This window comes from Portunus trituberculatus, chromosome 20 (assembly GCF_017591435.1).
Source record: "Portunus trituberculatus isolate SZX2019 chromosome 20, ASM1759143v1, whole genome shotgun sequence".
NCBI classification, from domain to species: Eukaryota; Metazoa; Arthropoda; class Malacostraca; order Decapoda; family Portunidae; genus Portunus; species Portunus trituberculatus.
In genome coordinates, this window is record NC_059274.1 from 11,919,461 (window position 1) to 11,940,068 (window position 20,608).

Below are 20,608 nucleotides of genomic sequence, written 5' to 3' on the forward strand. Positions count from 1 at the left end.
CTATTTGATAAATCAATCCTTAGAGGCAATAATCGTCACGTATCAAATTGACTTACGAACATTTTCATAAACTCAAGGATGGAAGCAACTTCTGATAAGAGAATAGCTTTGTGTACAGTTATCTGATAAGAAATTACGCAACAATAAAATATAGTCGTCTGACTTATAAATGGAAAACATAGCCATTGAAGGTTATCATAGAAAACGAAGGTTGTATGATATGATAATTACAAGAATTTTATCAACTTGTGCCTCGGAATTGTTAGTGCTCCAAAATGAAGAGTGAGCTGGTAAATTACGAATAAGTAAACGAATAGATACATAGATAAAATGTAAACGGTAGTGACTAAAAATCTCGTGACAGGAAGGGACAGTGATGGACAGTCTATTCTCGCCAGGAGAATAAAATGTAAAATAGGATTGTAGAACAACATTAGCATGAATCACTTTAAAGCATGTTGTAAATAACATCTTATATTTATTACTGCTTTGAATATATTACATTAAGAAATTATTAGTCTAGAAGGAGAAAGAGATGGACCGTCCCTAAAGGAAGAGCGACCATTGTGAACCGAGAACCAGGCCACTCGCCAAACCTACTTTGTCCTACTTCCTTCCCTCCTCTCCATCGCCACCAGGGAAAATGTCGTCGGATATCAATCTGCTCCTAGGTGGGTGTGTCTCCTGTGCTGGTTTTAGAAGAAAACTAATGATGCAGTTGTAGATATGACTTAGGTGGCTTCCTTGCAGCTGATCCTTATGGTTAACGGGTGCTGCTGCTGCTGCGTAGGAATGTGCGGTATCGGTATTAGCGGTATTATAATGCGTACCGAATGGTTCTTGTCGATATGAAAACATGATATCAATATACCGGTATTTTCTGTAAATTCCAGTGTCGATATTTCTTTTTTTTTTTTTTTATGTGTTGAAAAGGTTTCCTTATCTAACATTTTCGGACAATATGTAAATACAATTACGCAAGGTAGTTTCAGATGACTTTTAAAGATGGTCAGTGATCTTATCCTTGAGGTGCAAGGAGGTTAGGTTATAGGGAGGCGGCGTGACGCCACAAAAGTGAAGCCAGCCAGCGCGCTGTTGGTTCGCTGCTGTCCCTACCCGTAACACCCAAAACATTGCCAGCCGCCCATTGAAAATACATGGGAATGCCCGAGTTACGCTCCTTATTTTCAGTCTTATGGCCATGTTTCGAGGCTGCCCACCATATTTGTGACTTTAATAGACTCGCAATACTCGTGGTATACTGTGCCACGAAGATTTAGATGGTAAATCATACATACAAATGAGGTAATACAGTGTTTTCCAGCTTTGATGGACTTGGTCACGTGAGAGGTAGGAAGGTGTCTGGCCCAAACATATGTCTAAAAAAGGTCATGTATACATGTGAATATACATGTACGTGCATGTAAATGTAAACATGTACATATACACGCGCTTCTAAAATGAAGGATAAATAAACTGTATATCAGGTGAAAGTTGGCCTGAAAGGATTTTTTTTGGTATAGCAATTACTTAACACGTCAAAATTCTCTCTCTCTCTCTCTCTCTCTCTCTCTCTCTCTCTCTCTCTCTCTCTCTCTCTCTCTCTCTCTCTCTCTCTCTCTCTCTCTCTCTCTCTCTAAGAGATATACATTAATTAATATTCTCTCTCTCTCTCTCTCTCTCTCTCTCTCTCTCTCTCTCTCTCTCTCTCTCTCTCTCTCTCTCTCTCTCTCTCTCTCTCTCTCTCTCTCTTAGAGTAAGAGATATACATTAATTAATATTCTCTCTCTCTCTCTCTCTCTCTCTCTCTCTCTCTCTCTCTCTCTCTCTCTCTCTCTCTCTCTCTCTCTCTCTCTCTCTCTCTCTCTCTCTCTCTCTCTCTCTCTCTCTCTCTCTCTCTCTCTCTCTCTCTCTTCTCTCTCTCTAAGAGATATACATTAATTAATATTCTCTCTCTCTCTCTCTCTCTCTCTCTCTCTCTCTCTCTCTCTCTCTCTCTCTCTCTCTCTCTCTCTCTCTCTCTCTCTCTAAGAGATATACATTATTAATTCTCTCTCTCTCTCTCTCTCTCTCTCTCTCTCTCTCTCTCTCTCTCTCTCTCTCTCTCTCTCTCTCTCTCTCTCTCTCTCTCTCTTAGAGTAAGAGATATACATTAATTAATATTCTCTCTCTCTCTCTCTCTCTCTCTCTCTCTCTCTCTCTCTCTCTCTCTCTCTCTCTCTCTCTCTCTCTCTCTCTAAGATATACATTAATTAATATTCTCTCTCTCTCTCTCTCTCTCTCTCTCTCTCTCTCTCTCTCTCTCTCTCTCTCTCTCTCTCTCTCTCTCTCTCTCTCTCTAAGAGATATACATTAATTAATATTCTCTCTCTCTCTCTCTCTCTCTCTCTCTCTCTCTCTCTCTCTCTCTCTCTCTCTCTCTCTCTCTCTCTAAGAGATATACATTAATTAATATTCTCTCTCTCTCTCTCTCTCTCTCTCTCTCTCTCTCTCTCTCTCTCTCTCTCTCTCTCTCTCTCTCTCTCTCTCTCTCTCTCTCTCTCTCTCTCTCTCTCTCTCTCTCTCTCTCTCTCTCTCTCTCTCTCTCTCTCTCTCTCTCTCTCTCTCTCTCTCTCTCTCTTAATTAATATCTCTCTCTCTCTCTCTCTCTCTCTCTCTCTCTCTCTCTCTCTCTCTCTCTCTCTCTCTCTCTCTCTCTCTCTCTCTCACTTTTATGTAGAATGATGTGTGATATCATGTTACTGTGCGTTGGAAAAGTATCAATCACTGAAATTTTACTTTGTTATTTGTTGCGTGTCATGCATTAAACGAGAAAAGGTAATATTTTTGCCATAATTTCTCCTGGAAACATCCTGCTGTATTTCTTTCAATATTGTAGCTACTTCGCATTAATCGTTAATAGTACAGGTCTACATGACATATTTAGGAAAATATAATGTGGTTTACATAAGCTAAACCATCAGTTCTTTCTTAGTTTTCCTCTAGCAATAAAAAAGAAAGCAGCAATTTTCCATTGCTTAACACAGGAGAGGGCAATGTTTTGAGTGTAAGCTGTGATCGTAAGCTCCGCCCACTGCCTCATAAGCTTTGCCCAGTGGCTTCACGTTTTTAATACAGCGAGATAGGCGAGCAGCATCTCCTTCAATATAACCTCCATGTTGAGGTAACATCAGAGAGAGAGTGTTATCAGAGACCAAGACAGAGACAGGACAGAGAGAGAGAGAGAGAGAGAGAGAGAGAGAGAGAGAGATTGATTGATTGATTGATACATTTGTTGTTGAATTAATAAAGAAATACAACAAAGGAGGAGGATGGACCTTGCCACCCACCCCCTGGGCAAAGACTTAAGTTTAAAGTTTCAAAAATATAACAATAGACAGTATACATAACAACAATACAAGTACTTCAATGAATAAATACAGATATTGCACACCTTATTGCATAAACATCCTACAGTCTGGGGACAAATTGAGGATATTCCCTGAGTATATCCCTGAGTGTAGTTGAGAATAGGAGATGGTCAATGAGGCTATACAAGTCATGTTGACCATGTGGCCTAAATTTAGCAATTAGAGGACATTCCACGATATAGTGATGCAGAGTGTTTCCCCTCGGTGCACCACACACCACACAGCACACACTAGGAGAAGCACTGACTTCCCAGAAGTATTTGTAGCCTAATCTTAGCCTCATTGCCACCCTGTCGTGTGATGCAGTGTGTCTCTCGTAGGTGTAAGCACAGCTCTGGGAGACACGTGCATAGTGAAGACTACGTGCCACTGCCTCTGTGGCAACAAAACTCCAGCTGATCACTAATGCTATTATGTACAAAGTCCTTAATGCTACTCTTAATGTAACCCAGAGTGTACTCAGTGCCAGGGTCCACTGTGTCATCTTAGAGGGCACACTAAGCAAGGCGGTCTGCTTTTTCATTTAGCGGGATAGCCACATGAGAGGGTATCCAGGTGAAATGGACTGTGGCACCGGTACCTTCTAGGGTGTGGATGAGATCAGGACATTTATTAACTAGATCACAGTCCATGGGGGAGGTGGATTGAAGGGCATACAATGCAGCCTGACTTTCAAGAAAGAAATATATATATATTCTTTTGGAGAGGCACCACAATATGGAGTGCCTCTAGTACAGCATACAATTCTGCCCTAGTGGAAGACGTGTGCAGGGAGCCGCCTGGAAATCTCACAGCCAGTTCCTGAATTACTTCTTTTTGGTCCGTTAGGCAGCCAACCAAGCAATTTGTGTCCTGTGCCGTTCCAGAATGCCTTTTTCCATCTGTTTTTTGTCCGCTAGTGGACCAAAGATTGGAACTTTGGTCGAGGGGTTTTGCAAAACATTGGTCAAGTGTCCGGGCGACCAAAGCTACCGCCTTGTATTTTAAATTTCCAAATGTAAAAAGAAGCTAACTGTAATTAAATTTATTTCAGTCTATTTACCATGTCAAATTTTTTTGATGGTACAACAAAGCTTTTCTTATGCTATATTGAGCATACGTTTTAATTTTGAAGTCTACTGTAGTCGCCTTGTGAGTTCACGCCAAACATCAACAACAGCCTAATCGACTCGTCACATCTCTACTTCACTGACTAAATTTGGTAAGTATATGATTAATCTTGTTATCTATATATCATTACATGAATTCTTACTGTGTGCTTCTACTATTAAGAAAGGTAAGTGGACGAATTAAAGGGCAAAAACTATAATATGGAAGGAGTGGAGTAGACTGAAGCCGAGATATCATGTACGTAGCTCATACCCAGGAAAAAAAAAAAAAAAATTAAATAAATGAAAATGATCATGAGGCTGTATATTGAGTATATTTGTAGTTTTAAGTTCAAGGCTATTAAGAGGTGACCGATGAAACAATGGAGGATAGGTATAAACGGTACCTTGATGAGCTTGCAGGTAACACTCGATTCTGTGGTGGTCTACACATCAGAAGACATTATTGATGGATTTATTACACATTAGTGAATGGATCCTATTAACGAACCTAATGTAACCTAACCAAGCAAACAATAACCCAGCCAACTTAACCTAACCCACCCAACCTAACCTAACCTAACCAAGGTAACTTAACCAACCTATTTATTGTCATAACTTCTGAAGCATCAATTTGCGATGGAAAATGTCAATATGAAAAAGCGGAAATGTTAGATTGGCAGAAATTAAAACAAACCAAACATATTTTAACCTAACATCACCTATCCCCCACCCAAATCTAACATACCTATGCCCTACAACCATTCAAAATGCAGCTAGGTATTCTTCAGACCATTAAAACTACACTTTTCAGGTACCATGGCTGCATTAGAAGAAATCATAGATAAAGAAATGTATGAAATGGAAGAATTGCGACCAGTGAGGATTCCACGCATATATAAGATCTTACTTATGTAGGTATTGCAAAGTACAAATAGTATGTAAGAATGAATAAACTTAACCATCTACTTTTAATGCTAATCATTATACCTTGTGTGTGTGTGTGTGTGTGTGTGTGTGTGTGTGTGTGTGTGTGTGTGTGTGTGTGTTATCTACTTTTTGAAAATGTGATCATAGTCAGTGATGAGTCTGGAAAAAAAAAAAACTGATTAACAGTGTTGCACATATTGCATTGAACTTCTTGGTAATTGTCTCCCAAGCTTCCTGTTTCTTAGCTATCATGGAGTAATTACCACTTTTATCAAGCACGACGTTGAATTGGTTGATAAGATCAACCAACGTGCTTTTCTGGTCGCTGGTTAGCGACGTCAACTTTCTCTTCCTTGAGACATGTTATCAGCTGATCGAACGAAATTGTTTACGTTTTCACCAGGTTTTCACTCACACGCTTACCAACCACAGCTATGCGGGGCTACCAACCATTCCGACGCTTTATATCCTTTTGGTAAGCCAGACAACTAGGTTGGCGAGCGCTCCAAACACAAAAAAGCGAATTGTGGAACTGTCATAAATAGTTGGTGCGCGAGCCAAACAACATGGTAAGCGTTTTGGTTTGTTGCCATACCAATATATTCAGGAACCGGCTGTCAGTGTCTGTGTAATGATTGGCAGAGATGTAATTGTGTATGAACAGCCCACATCCAGACCTATTGCCATTGACTGACCCATCACAATAAACATGAATAGCCTGAACGTGTGGTTACTTGGACAATTTAGTCATGAACATGTCTTGCAGCACATGAGGGAGCCAGTCCCTCTTGGGCTGATGCAGAGAGTGAATATCAACACTGACACGATGAGGGTTCCAGGCGGGTTGTAGCAGTGACATAACAACATTAATGCAGGCCTTGCCTACACTTACACTTGTCAGTACTCCTAAGAGCTTCCTGAGGTATGGTGGTGTAGGAGTCCAAGGATCATGATACAGGGGGATCAGTGATCCCTTTAGAGCGTCAGAGCCCATACATAGCATCCGACTAACTGTGTGACAAGTAATTTCCTGTACCCTACACATAATACTCGGCAAATGCAGTTCAGCTCTGAGGACTTTAATCCATGCAGTCCTGGGGCATCCCAAGATTATCCGCATGGCTTCATTCTGAACAAGCTCCAGGGGATGGAGTTGGGTGGCACTAAACTTTATTAAAACAGGGGCGGCATAATTAATGAGGGACTGTATGACAGATATATAGAACAGTCTTAGGACTGGAATGCCTGCCCCCAGGCTCCTGTTTGCTAGCAGCCAAAGTGATGCTAGCCGTGGCAGACAGAGGTCTCAAACATAGTGGACGGCTTGAAGAGACTTCTTGAAGCTCATCTGAACACCCAGGTACTTGTGTACAGTAAAACCTCGCTTGACGAACGTCTCTAAGGACGAACAATTCGGGAGACGACCCAAAAAATTGTCAATACAGTAAGGTCTTGGTTTACATCAGAGTTACATTCCTGAAACATGACGTAAGTCGATTTTGTACGTAACTCGAGTTTCCATACATTTCAAAGCATATTATCGAGTTTTCAACCAATCATTGTTTATGGTCATTCAGGTAAGTTAAAGATTATATTGTTATATTATTTACAACTATGTAGGAATATGAAACACAAGCTTGTTTTTGTTGTTGATTAGGGCCACGAATGCGAAGGACTGCAGGTTGCTGAGAGGGGTGGCCCTGAAGCCGCCAGGAGGATGGGCAGGTCGAATGTTGTGACGCCCAGGGCAGACAGCTGGGAGCGTAGTGCAGTGCGGTGGGAGTAGAAGCGTGGGCAGCGGGGCTGGAAATGCAATAGGAAAGGGCAATAGGGATCAACAGACAGACGCAGACGGTGCAAGTGAGCTGCGAGTGTCGTGTGGCCCAGGCGAAGGCTCCGGAGTTGTTATTGTTGTGATGGTTGCGCGAACCCTCAAGGTCGTCAACCTCCCCGTTGTCATGGTAACGGGCTTCCCATTTTCTTCTTCACTCCCTCACACACAGCTGCTGCCTCCCTTCTCATGTCTTTAATTACGTCCTCTTTTTCTTGTAGCGTAATGGTTTTCCTTTTCTTAGCATCACTGCTGTCACTAAGGAGTTTTCTCTTTGGTGCCATTGAGCAAGATACTAAGAACTTGAGTCAGTAAACGCAGAAGTAGGATAACACTCTTGCCAGGGGCGATGGTGTGGTGGAACTGAGGCAGGGTGTTATTGTATTCAAGCGTGAGGCGGGTGGTGTGACGGGTAACCACCAACAATAACAATAAATCCCGCACTTTATGATTTATAAATTTTCAAATTTTTTAATCTTAAATTGCCTTATAGTGGACTGACATAACTACGAGTTTGACGTAACTCGAGACCGACGTAACCTGGGACTTTACTGTATATCGACCCAGGGGACGAACACGGTTAAACGGCTCGCCAGAGCCATTTGTGTGATAGCCAATCCGGCTATCACACAACAAAACAAAACATAAGCACAAAAGAAAATGGAAACAGGAACATACGAAAAATATTACATAACATAATCTCCGTGCCACCACGATTTTCTCCTGTTTTTCCTGGGCATGGTGATGTTACCGGCGCACTCTACTGTAGCTTCTCGGCGTTATCCTCTCTGCTATAACGGGGCCCCACATAGCGGCACTGACTTGTGACGCTATACAGCTGTTGTGTAGCTCTGGCACGCTGCGCACATCCAATGTCCTCTCTCATGACTGTCTTCTCGGATCTTGTCTGTCTTCCTCCCCATCCTCCTCTCCTCCATTCCATCATGCCATCAATGTCCAGTCTCTCAAGTAAATAACCTTTTCTTTTTTATTCATTTTATTATCATTTTGATAGCATTTAGGTAAGTCAAACAATTTAGGCTTTTTATAATTATTTCGTTCATGTCATGCATACATTAAAGGTTTATTTTGAATGGGTTTTATGGACAAAACTATGATTTTTTGGGGGGTCTGGAACATATTAATGGTATTTCAATACATTCTTATGGGAAAAATTGATTCAGGGGACGAACAAATCGGGTGACGAACAGGATTTAGGAACGAATTATGGTCATGAGCTGAGGTTTTACTGTATATGAATTCTAGGGATGGGAACATTATTTACAATGGGCAGTTGAGAGACCTTCCCTCATCATGAAATTTTGTTTTACATTCATTAATCACTAGTCCCATTTGGACACGCAACGCTGCCATTTGTGACAAAGCTAACTGGAGAACCCTGGGTGTGGGGCATTGGAGGAGTATGTCATCAGCATAGATGAGGACCTGGGTGCCCTGTGGAAAGGAACAGCATACAATTTTGTCCATTAAAACATTGAAAAGCATTGGACTAAGGACTCCACCCTGTGGTGTTCCAAGCTCAAAGACTTCCTCAGAGGAAACTGCACCTTGAAACCAAACCTGTCCTGTTCAGTTGTACAAATAGTCCCTGATCCATCCTAATAATCTACCTTTGACACCTTTGAGAATGAGTTCCTCCATAATAACATCTTTGTTGGCCCTGTCAAAGGCACCTTTGAGATTAATGAAAGCTTTGCAGGTAGCATCTTTATTTATAAGACACTCAACAAAGCAATGACTTGTAGAGTGACCTTTTAGGAAGCCATGTACATTGCCAAAGAGCACATGGCCCACCTTGTATATAAGCGTGTTCAATATTACCCGTTCCATCATCTTACACAGACAGCTGGTAAGAGAAATTGGGTGAAAGGTGCCATCACCTTTGGGGATTGGGATGACGATGGCTGTTTTCCAAGAGTGGGGAAGCTTGCCTGCAGTGAGAGACATGTTAAATAAGTCCAATATAGGGTTGTCTACCTTTGCCTCCAGGAGAGCATTGAGGATATTGTAAGTGATGCCATCCTTGCCAGCAGTTGTTGACTTGCCCAATTTGACTGCCAAGAGAAGTTTGTCATGCGTGATAGGCACACATGTGTCGTCCAGTAGAGAAACACTGTGGCAAATCGACTCCATCCTACGTGGTCTTTACTGATTGAGCGCCTCCTGGTGTTTCACAGGAAGGCCAGAGAAGGATGAGACTTCCTTCCACTGCAAGACAAGTTCTTATGCCCTGCCTGCAGGATCAGGGTCACACCTGTTGCCTGGACTTGCCACTGACTCTGTTGACTTGGTTCCTCACATTCTGGAGGGACTGAGTCCTGTACACCCAGTCCAAGAAGGAGATCCAGTACTTCTTCCTTTCCTGCTGCCACAGATCCGTGAGATGTCGAGCCACGATAACCATGGCATCCCGTGACTCTGTGTCTGCTGAGTTGAGCTGCCAACGTCTCTGGTAGGCAGCGAGCGTCTGTTGGCAATTCAGAATCACAGGTTCAGTAGCATAAGTCCACTGGCGTGGAGCATGGGCCCTTGCCAGAACCCTTGGAATCGCGATGAATCCCTCGATGGTGTGCAGCAGTCCATCATACAGTGCCTCTGTGTCAGCAAAGGAGCCCTGCGAAGCAGCGTACCACGCCACCACATGGACGACAAGGCCCGCCATCCTGGATGGTGGCACCTTCAAGTGCTTCCTGGGCACTGCCGAGACGGACTGCACAGGGAGGGTTGTCTCCAGGGCGAAGTGGTCGCTCAGCAAGGACCTGACAAAAAAGGTTTCGGCAGTATATGTCGGCATATTGATGAGGGCTACATAGTCAATTCTGCCTCCTTGTACATGTGTGGGTGCATGTTCCCCAGCAAGCACAGCTGTCTTTGGTGTCAAGGAAAGCCTTCCAGAGCACACCATTGGCATTAGTGGTGAGGTGGCTTCTTAATTCCTTATGGCTGGCATTAAGGTCACCCATGATAACACTGCTCCTCAAGAACATATTCAGGAAAGTTTGAAATATTTATGGCACCAGCATGAATATACATGTTTACAAAGTAAATAATTTCACCCAAAGTGTGTAAGGAAACAGTAATAAATTCAATACCCTCAGTGACCCCCATTTCCATGAAGTTAACTGGAATCCCATGTTTGATGTAAGTGGCCATCCCCCGACTACTGCCGTCACCACAACTGAGGGTGTGAGAGGCATAATCCCACAGCTCAGGCACCCTTGGCCCTACCTCTTGTGAGGCAATAATGTCAGGCTTATGGAGAAGGATATGAGAGTGTAGGTCAGTGAAGCGGCATGTAGACCATTGACTTTCCATGTTAGGGTACGGAAAGTCTTACCAACCATCACGATAGTGTTACATGTGTCTTCAGGCCATCCATATCCTGGAGATATATATATATATATATATATATATATATATATATATATATATATATATATATATATATATATATATATATATATATATATATATATATATATATATATATATATATATTATTATTATTATTATTATTATTATTATTATTATTATTATTATTATTATTATTATTATTATTATTATTATTACCATTAATTTTATTATTATCATTATTATTACTATTGTTATTATTACTGTTGTTATTGTTATCATTACCATTATTATTATTGTTGGTATCATTACTCTTATTATATGGCATGTATAACATGGTGGAAATATTCACATTCCAGCAACTCTTGCATCCTGACTCCTGATCTGACATGAAGGTTAGAGCGCGAGGTGGCACTGGGCTCAAGGCCTCACGGATGTTCCCTGATTCGTCTCTCTACCCCACCACCATCTAAATATACGTACATACATACATGCATGCATGTATGCATACATAAACATGCATAAATACTTACATGCATACATACATGCATACTGGCAATCCAAGTAGGCTTCTTTTTTATCTTTTGTTGCCCTTGGCCATTTTCCCTTCTTGCATAAAAAAAAGATAGATAATACATATTGCACCTGCAGTCTATAGTTCAAGGTATGGCAGAGAAAAGTAGGATCAGGTAGGTGGGAAAGCCAGAAAAGTTTGTGTCAACACTGTAAAATGATTAAAATCTTTCAGCCGGAGACCCAGGAGTCACCTTAGGCCGCTTTCACACCAAGATGGCACGTTGTACTGGGCAAATGGCTGGTGGCAAGTGGCAAGTGATGATTGGCACGGTAATTTCAGACCAAGGTAGCATGTTGCCACGCATCTCAGGGTGGCAGTTCACTTCACAGTGCACAAGATGGCATGATCGGATGAGGAGGTTATTGTTGCTTTGATTGGTACTATAGTCGCCAGCAGAAGAAGAAAAAGGAAAAAATTCTGGATACATCTGTATCTTAAAGATAATGTTGAAGCTCAAAGTGTTTATGTACTTGCAAAGCAACTAGAGCTCGATGAATGTGTAAAGAAATTTTTGCTATCTAGTGGTATATGTTAAGTAGTTCATAGTCTGGAAGAGGCATATTCATAGTTGTGCACAAGAGCACGCACGAAAGGTGACTGATAACTAAAAGACAACAGTGTCCTACACAGCTACATGTCCCTCTCACAGGCAGTGCTGTCACATGTGCTTGCTCAAATCTGTCTAGTTTCTCGAAAACTAATCAACATGTGCCATACATCCAAAAGTTTTCATATCATTGTATAATTTGTTATTAAAACAAAAAGAAGTACAGGCAACCCCCGCTTAATGAAGGGGTTACATTCCTAAAAACCCTTCGTTAAGCGAATTTTTGTTAAGCAAACCAATTATAACAAGTTTAACCCCTGACTTGAGCTTCCACTGAGAGTAAACAAAGTGAGAGTGCATCATAGCACTGTACAAGGTTTAATGAAAGTAAAAATTATGAAGTTAAACATTTAAGCAGTTTAATTTAAGACTAAGTCATTATTATGTACACTAATGTATGTATGTAAGTAACTTTATAATGTTGATGATCTTAAATTGATGAAGGGAGGGAGAGTGGAGTGGGAAATACGCTATCTGGCAACCTGTGGAATGTAAACAAAGGGCGCCGCATCATTGTACCGCATACAAAACTTATGTACCACATTTCCACAAGGATTTCCATTTTTTCCATTGCAGAGTCATGAGTCCAGGTGGTTCTTTTAGCTTGCAAGGAAGATATGATCTCACCAGCCTTCTTAGGAGAGTCTGCTGATTTGAAAATAGTAGACAGTAAATGGAGTCAAGCCATGGTGGGAAGCATTGCTATTGGTTTTCTTGTGTCTGTAAATAATATTCAGCTTCACTTCGACAGTAAGAGACTTCCTGGTCCTCTTAGCAACACTAGGCGACATTGCAGGGCATTTTGGTGGCATGTTGAACGAGGGAAGACGAGCTGCTGCTGACGCTGTTATTGTTTTGAACTAGGGGGAGTGAGTGGTTCGCGTTTTGTCCACAAGAGGCGCTGGTATATTCAAAAGCCTGTCAACTTGAGTGATATGGCAGGGCTTTAAAACTTGAAAAAAAGGTAGTAAAAAGAAACCTTTGTTGTAGCGAAATTTCGTTGTGTGAACCTTCGTAAGTGTTGCCTGTACTAGTACATCGTCTAATAATAGGTTTTGAAGTGAAAGTTCCATTAAAATATGGCATCGCAGTCCGGGGTGGCAAGTTGCACATTAAAAAATAACAGGCAAGTCCGATCCCCGAGTGGCATGGCATGTCGCACGTGGCACATGCGACGTGCCATGCACCATGTGTGACGTGCCACCTTGGTGTGAAAGGTGCCTTAGAGTAGATCGACTATACTATAGTCACAGTGATCATACGTATGCTCACCACATTGAAAAATGGCCAGTAGAGCGTGGCAACGGGGATTCCCCCAGTGTCGCCATTATCACCATCTATTTCTTACTCCAACCCCGGTCAACCTACTCAACCTATGTAACTTCTGCCTCTTTCTTTCTTTCTTTCTCTCTTTGTTTCTATATAAATTGGTGTATTTCAAAAGTTATTTCTGGAATTACTATAACTTTTGCTCCACACCACCACTGAGGTAAAAATCAAAGGGTGTTTTCTGTATAAAGGTTTCATTTTTCCGAGTTGTACACATGGCATATGAGTGGGGGAGAGTAAGATTGCTGCTTCCTTCACCACACCATCAGTGGAAGAATTCTTGGCGTCGCAGACTCACATTCTGGCTATGGATCATTCCTCTGCTTCAAGCTTGCCATATGGCCACCTTCTTAGTCAGGCTAAGGCAGTTATTTACAACATCAATAGGTACATCTTGAAAGAAAAGTCAAATGGACAACCTATTGCTGCTGGTGATTTGTGGAGATGTGGCAACACTAGGGGCCTCCCCATGGTTTCCACGCCCTATCGGCCATTTCTCAGTGGCAAGTAGTGACACACACACACACACACACACACACACACACACACACACACACACACACACACACACACACACACACACACACACACACACACACATAAAAAGAAACATAAGGAAGTTGGAGAGACTACAAAAAATGGCTACAAGAATGGTCCCAGAACTTGAAGGGATGATATATGAGGAGAGACTAAAGGCTTTGGATCTTCCAACATTGGAGCAAAGAAGGGAGAGAGGGGATCTCATACAAGTTTATAAATTGATAAACAGAATGGACCAAGTGGACAATGAGTATCTGATCCTGAGAGAAGAATATGCCAGTCGAAGCACAAGATCGCATAGTAAGAAGCTGAGAAAGGGAAGATGTAAGAGATATTAAAAAGTATAGTTTCCCGCAAAGATGTATTGAGACGTGGAACAGTTTGAATGAAGAAGTAGTGTCTGCAACGAGTGTACATACTTTTAAAGTTAGATTGGATAAGTGTAGATATGGAGATGGGGCCACACGAGCATAAAGCCCAGGCCCTGTAAAACTACAACTAGGTAAATACACACACACACACACACACACACACACACACACACACACACACACACACAGAGAGTAAAGAATGTGGAAGATTGTAACAAGTTACAGGAAGATCTTGATAAATTATATGAGTGGAGGAAAGTGTTTTTTGTTTATTGCATAAAGGTTTCATAATTTTTTTCTCCCATTCATAAACATAGCATATGAGAGGAGTAGGGCGATGATTGCTGCTTCCTTCACCACATCGTCAGTGCCACTCAGTGGAGGAATTCATGGCATTGCAGACACACATTCTCACTATGCATCATTCCTCTGCTACAAGCTTGCCATATAGGCACATTCATAGCCAAGCTAAGGCAGTTATTTACGTCAATAGGTACTTCTTGAGAGAGAGAGAGAGAGAGAGAGAGAGAGAGAGAGAGAGAGAGAGAGAGCAGACTGCTGATCTGTGGAGATGTGGCACACTGAGGTTTCCACACCTTATCAGCCATTTCTCACTGCAGTGAGTATGTACATACTATATGATGTATATGATCTCCTCATAGAAAGAAAATGGATAATAAATGTAGAAATAGAAGTAAAACAGAATGGAAAGGAATATCAAAGGAATAACACGAGAGAAAGAAAGAAAAATGGATAACGAATAGAGGGAAAGGAGGAAATGGGAATGAAAATCTGATAATGAATAAGGAAATAGGAGGAAATGATAATGAAACAATGGATGAATAGGAAATGGATAACAAACAAGAGGATAATGAGTAAGGAAATAGGAAATATTAATGAGGATGATAGCAAAAAAAGGGAACAGGGAATCCTCTTCCTTTGTCTGTTATCCATTTTTCTTTCTATCTGCTGTTTTATTATCATTTCCTCCTATTTTTTTATTCATTATGATATTTTCATTCCCATTTTCTCCTATTCCTTTATTCGTTTTCCATTTCCTTTTTATCTCTTGTGTTTTTCCTTTGTTATTCTTTTCTATCTTGTAATAATTCCATTTCCTTCATTTGTTATCCATTTTTCTTTCTTTCTCCTGTATTAATCCTACTTCCTCCATTTATTATCTCTCTTCACTCTCCCTTGTTGACCAATAGTGTGGCTTCATGTATGTGACATCAAATCAGCTGGGTGGAGCTGCAAAGGGAGTGCCAAAAAACAAGGAGAGCAGGCAGGATGTGTACATTAGGACATTGCCCATAAAATAATACTGAAACAAAATATAAAAAAAATTACCTGTACAGTGACATATTGGAAAATATTATTGGTAAAGTGGTATATCAAAATTCTGATACCTGTAATACCAGTAATACCTAAGCTAAAGTACTGGTATTTTGGTATACCTAATTTTGGTGCACATCCCTACAGTGGTGCAATTGTTACCATGCCATGCACTGTGGTAGCCTCAGCCCTGTGTGGCAGACTACCATGGTATATTGGCCTCATTTATAATTTCAAGGATAGGTTGTAGTGGCCTTAATGTCTAACCTTTGTTTCTTTTTTTTTTTTTTTTTTTTTTTTTCACTTGGTTTGGTGACCCGTGGTTAGGACATGCCCAGTAGTTAATGAGGGAACACCCATCATATCTGCCTCCATGGTGCGTCACAGCTCTGTGCACCATGCAACACTCAGGGTGAAGGCTTCTTGAATCAGAGAGGCTGGTGATGAGAAGTGACCACTGTGAAAGATTGTGCAATATAACTTTTGATAGTTTTGTTTAATTGGTTCATCAGGCAGCTTAGTTGTGGTGGTCCCATGTAGCCAACACAAGACCATTGTAGCTTTATGCCTTACAATGACATTATATCAAGCCTTGCTGGTGTTCTTAAGCAGTGAAGGGAAGCAGGTTGTAGGATTAGCCTCACTTCAGAGTTGGCATATTGGCTCTAGCATTACACTTCATGCCATGTACAGTTATTGTTATTGTAATTTTCTTTATATACAACTTAGTCACTTGGCTTTCTGCATGGAGAAGGCATGAAGTTTCTGCTTCCATCTTGTGTCTATCTGTGGATTTTTTTTTTTTTTCTTAACAAATCTACTCCAAGAGGAAATTGTAAAGAGAGTGTTTTGTGAAGAAAGTTGATTAATCTCAGAGATGAAAGATTCTAAGGTGGAAATATTCTATGGTCAAATGCTCTCAAAGCCATGGTTTAGAAGTTACAAGACATTTAGATATGAATGCACCCAGAATTTGCAAGGGAGAAGGAGGGAGGGCAGTAATGGTGGGTGTTGCTATCTTGAGGCTTGTACCTGATTACACATCAAGATTTTTGTCAAAGTGAAATGAAATCTAAGAATGGAGTATTTAATTGCAGGAAATGACAATTAAAACATAATGAACTACACATGCCATCATAGATCAGCTACATTAGGTACAATTGCTCTTATTCTTTTTTCCAGAGAAGGCCACAAGCCCGCTGCTGTTGGACATTGACTGGGACACCACCTTGCACATTGTGGACCTCATACGTCAGGGAGACGTCAAGTGAGTTGTGATCTTCAGTGTCTGAATGATTGGTTTTATATCTATCAGTGAAATGCAGTGGTACATTGACTTGTGAGTTTGATTCATTCCTTGATAGAATTGGCTTGTAACTCAATTTGTTAGTTGTTAGATCAATTTTCTCTCTCTCTCTCTCTCTCTCTCTCTCTCTCTCTCTCTCTCTCTCTCTCTCTCTCTCTCTCTCTCTCTCTCTATATATATATATATATATATATATATATATATATATATATATATATATATATATATATATATATATATATATATAGAGAGAGAGAGAGAGAGAGAGAGAGAGAGAGAGATATATATATATATATATATATATATATATATATATAGTGTTTGTGTGTATCTACCTAGTTGCCTAGTTGTATTTACCTAGTTGCATTGTACAGGGTGTGAGCAGGGTATATTGTGTCCTGTCTCCATGTCTCTATTTATCTTATTTTTCCTTAAAGTTATGCACATTATGAGCTGTAACATCTTTATTATTCAATGCATTCTATTTTTCCAGTTCTGTGTGGAAAACTGTATTTTCCAATATCCTTCACACACTGCCTCATCCTGATCTTCTTTACATGTCCTCTTGTCCTTCCATCATATTCTGTCACCAGCACCAGGTCTTCCTTGTCTATCTTTTCAGTGCCATTGACAATCAAGTACATTGTTATTAGGTCCCCTTGTTCTCTTCTATCTTGTAAGGTTGGTAGTCCCATTTCCTTCAGTCATTCTTCATATGTTAGGTCCTTGAGATCCAGCACCATCTTTGTAGCAAACTTCTGTATCCTTTCTAATCTTCTTACATCCTTTTTAGTGCTCAGAGACCACACCATTGCTGCATATTCCAGCCTTGGATGTATCATGCTAGTGATGATTTTTTTCGTCATATCCTTGTCCATGTCCACTCTTATGTTAGTCAGCATTTTATATGATAATCCAAATATCTTGCTTATGTGTTTTTTGGGGCTCATATTCTCCCAGACATGTGTGTGTGTGTGTGTGTGTGTGTGTGTGTGTGTGTGTGTGTGTGTGTGTGTGTGTGTGTGTATGTATAATTCACCTCGGTCGCCTGCTGTTCACCCAGCCAGTCTTCCCCTTTACCGAGCGAGCTCAAAGCTCATAGACTGATCTTCGGGTAGGACTGAGACCACAACACACTCCACACACCGAGAAAGCGAGGTCACAATCCCTCGAGTTACATCCCGTACCTATTTACAGCTAGGTGAACAGGGGCTACACATTAAGAGGCTTGCCCATTTGCCTCGCCGCATCCGGGATTCGAACCCGGACCCTCTCGAGTGTGAATCGAGCGTGCTAACCACTACACTACGGTGTGTGTGTGTGTGTGTGTGTGTGTGTGTGTTGATTATTTTGAAAGTTTATTGTAAGAGAAATATATATACATAAATATTGTAATGCATATTGTATAAAAACACTTGAAGTGAAGGAGTGAGACCATGAATGGTGGGCAATTGTTGTGTCACTCTCTGTACCAGCTGGCAGCAGCATAGCTGAACCTCCCTCATTTCGTGGATTTTGGTTCACAACTCAAAACAAAAAAAATTGACCAAGTGTTATCTCATAATTTTAAGAAACTAGTACATTAGGGCATTTGTTAGTCATTGTTCCTTTATCATATTCAAGTAATTTGGTCTCTGAGAAAACTATATGTTAAAGATTGATAAAGTGAATGTGACTTCGAGAACAGTGGTGTTTTGGGAGGAGAGGGTGAGAGACTTGAGAGAAGGAGTATGCAGAGGTGAACTTGAACAGTATTAAGTGGAGCTGCAGGTTTTCTAATGGTCTCCCTTATAATAAGAGAAGAGAATGAGTTTTATTTCTGTATTTCCATCTTGATGTAAGTAACATTTATGACTTTGCATTCACTATACCTTGCATCTTTCCTCCCACAGTCCCAAGGCAGCTGTGCAGTCCTTGGTGAGCCGCCTTAAGGACAGCAACCCTAATGTGGTGCTATTGGCGCTGGAGGTATTTGAATCAGTGGTGAAAAATTGTGGCCAGTCAGTTCATGAGCAAGTGGCATGCTGGGCTGTAATGGAGCAGATTCATGATGTCCTGCGCATTAATCCCAGTGTGGATGTGCGCAAGAAGATTCTGCTGCTGCTGTCCACCTGGGTGTATGCCTTCCGCAATGAACCCAAGTACAGAGCTGTCCAGGTGAGAGGAAGAATACTTGCAGAAATGGACATGATGATGATAATAGTGGTAATGATAGTTTATTCCAACAGCTGTAGTTAATCTTACATGTGTCATTAACATCATTATTTGACACATGACACACAGGTTTTAAAATCTTAGACTAGAATTGATTGCAAAAAAATGTAATGGTTAGTATTCAAAAATAGCTATAAAAAATTCACAAGAGAAGAGAGAGAATAACCATTTTGAACATCATTTACTGAAACAAAGCCAATCAGTTGAAATGCTATATAAACAAAAAATTTTAACACACACACACACACACACAGTGTGTGGAGTAAAGAGTGGCAGATGGAATTTAATATAGACAAGAGCCATGTTATGAAAATGGGAAGAAGTAGATACAGACCAAACAGGGATTACAGGCTGGGTGATGAGAAAATTAAAGAGACCAATGAGGAGAAAGACTTAGGAGTAACCGTGCAAAACACTTTGTCACCAGAGAAACACATTAACAAGATTTTTTGGAAAACATACAACATGCTTCAAAATATTGGCCTTGCATTCCACTACCTAGATGAAGGAATGATGAAGAAGATATTATGTACCTTAATAAGACCCCAATTAGAATATGCAGCTTGTGTCTGGTCACTGCATATGAAGAAAAATGTGAAGAAGGTGGAAAGGGTACAGAGGCTGGCAACAAGGATGGTACCAGGACTCAGGGAGTTAAACTATGAGGAAAGACTGAGGAAGCTGGGGCTGACCACATTAGAAGAGAGAAGAACAAGAGGAGACATGATAACTATGTATAAATTGATGAACAAGATTGACATATTGGACAGAGTTCATAAAGGTGACCACAAGTAATCATCTCCGAGGACATGGAAAAAAGCTACTAAAAGACATCTGTATAAATGACGTGAGAAAATACAGTTTTCCGCATCGTAGCATTGATAAGTGGAATAAACTGAGCAGTGATGTCGTTGATGCGGTGTGTGTCAATCAGATGAAAGAGAGATATGACAGGAATGGACAAGGAGACAGGACACAGAGAGCTTAGCTCGGGCCCTGTAATACACAAATAGGTAAATACACACACAGACACACACACGCCCGGTAGCTCAGTGGTTAGAGCGCTGGCTTCACAAACCAGAGGACCGGGGTTCGATTCCCTGGCTGGATGGAGATATTTGGGTGTGTCTCCTTTCATGTTAGGGCAAATTATAACCATATAAGAGAGTTCTTTAATGAAATTGACTGGTCTGTGGTATACCAGAAAGGGGATATGCAATTGAAATACAATAAATTTATGGATTTATTTAACTCTGCTGTGAAGAAGTTTGTGCCATATCACAGAAAGAGGACTTTAAATAATAAACAGTGGTTTAATAGAAATTGTGAAGAAGCAAAAAAGAACAAAGAAAAGGCATGGAAGAAACTTAAGAAAAACAGTGAAGTATTATCAAGAGAAGTCTACAAAACAGCAAGGAATAGATATGTTGAAGTAAGGAGAACAGCACAAAAGGAATATGAACAGAGAGTGGTGGAAAACTGTGATAGTGACCCAAAATGTTTTACAAATTCATAAATGGAAAACTAAATAAAAGGGAGGCAATAGAAAAGTAAAAATGGGGAAGAAGTATATGAGGATGCTAGATATAGCTGAAATATTGAACGACAACTTTTGCAAAGTGTTTACAAAGGAGGAGCATTTTACAGGAGGAAGGCCTATGGAAATAAAGCAAATGCAGGACATCATGGTTACTAAAG

The 20,608-nt window shown here is 40.7% G+C and overlaps 1 protein-coding gene across 1 annotated transcript in view; it reads left to right on the top strand.

Moving 5' to 3' along the window:
- Nucleotides 1–567: 567 nt before the first annotated feature.
- LOC123506772 (hepatocyte growth factor-regulated tyrosine kinase substrate-like) overlaps nucleotides 568–20,608 on the top strand; it is a 40,360-nt gene continuing 20,319 nt past the window's right edge. The window contains exons 1-3 of the mRNA XM_045259107.1: nucleotides 568–671; nucleotides 16,573–16,657; nucleotides 18,589–18,853. Of these exons, the coding sequence (XP_045115042.1) occupies nucleotides 644–671; nucleotides 16,573–16,657; nucleotides 18,589–18,853 (378 nt within the window). The 5' untranslated portion in view covers nucleotides 568–643. The remainder of the gene's footprint in view (nucleotides 672–16,572; nucleotides 16,658–18,588; nucleotides 18,854–20,608) is intronic.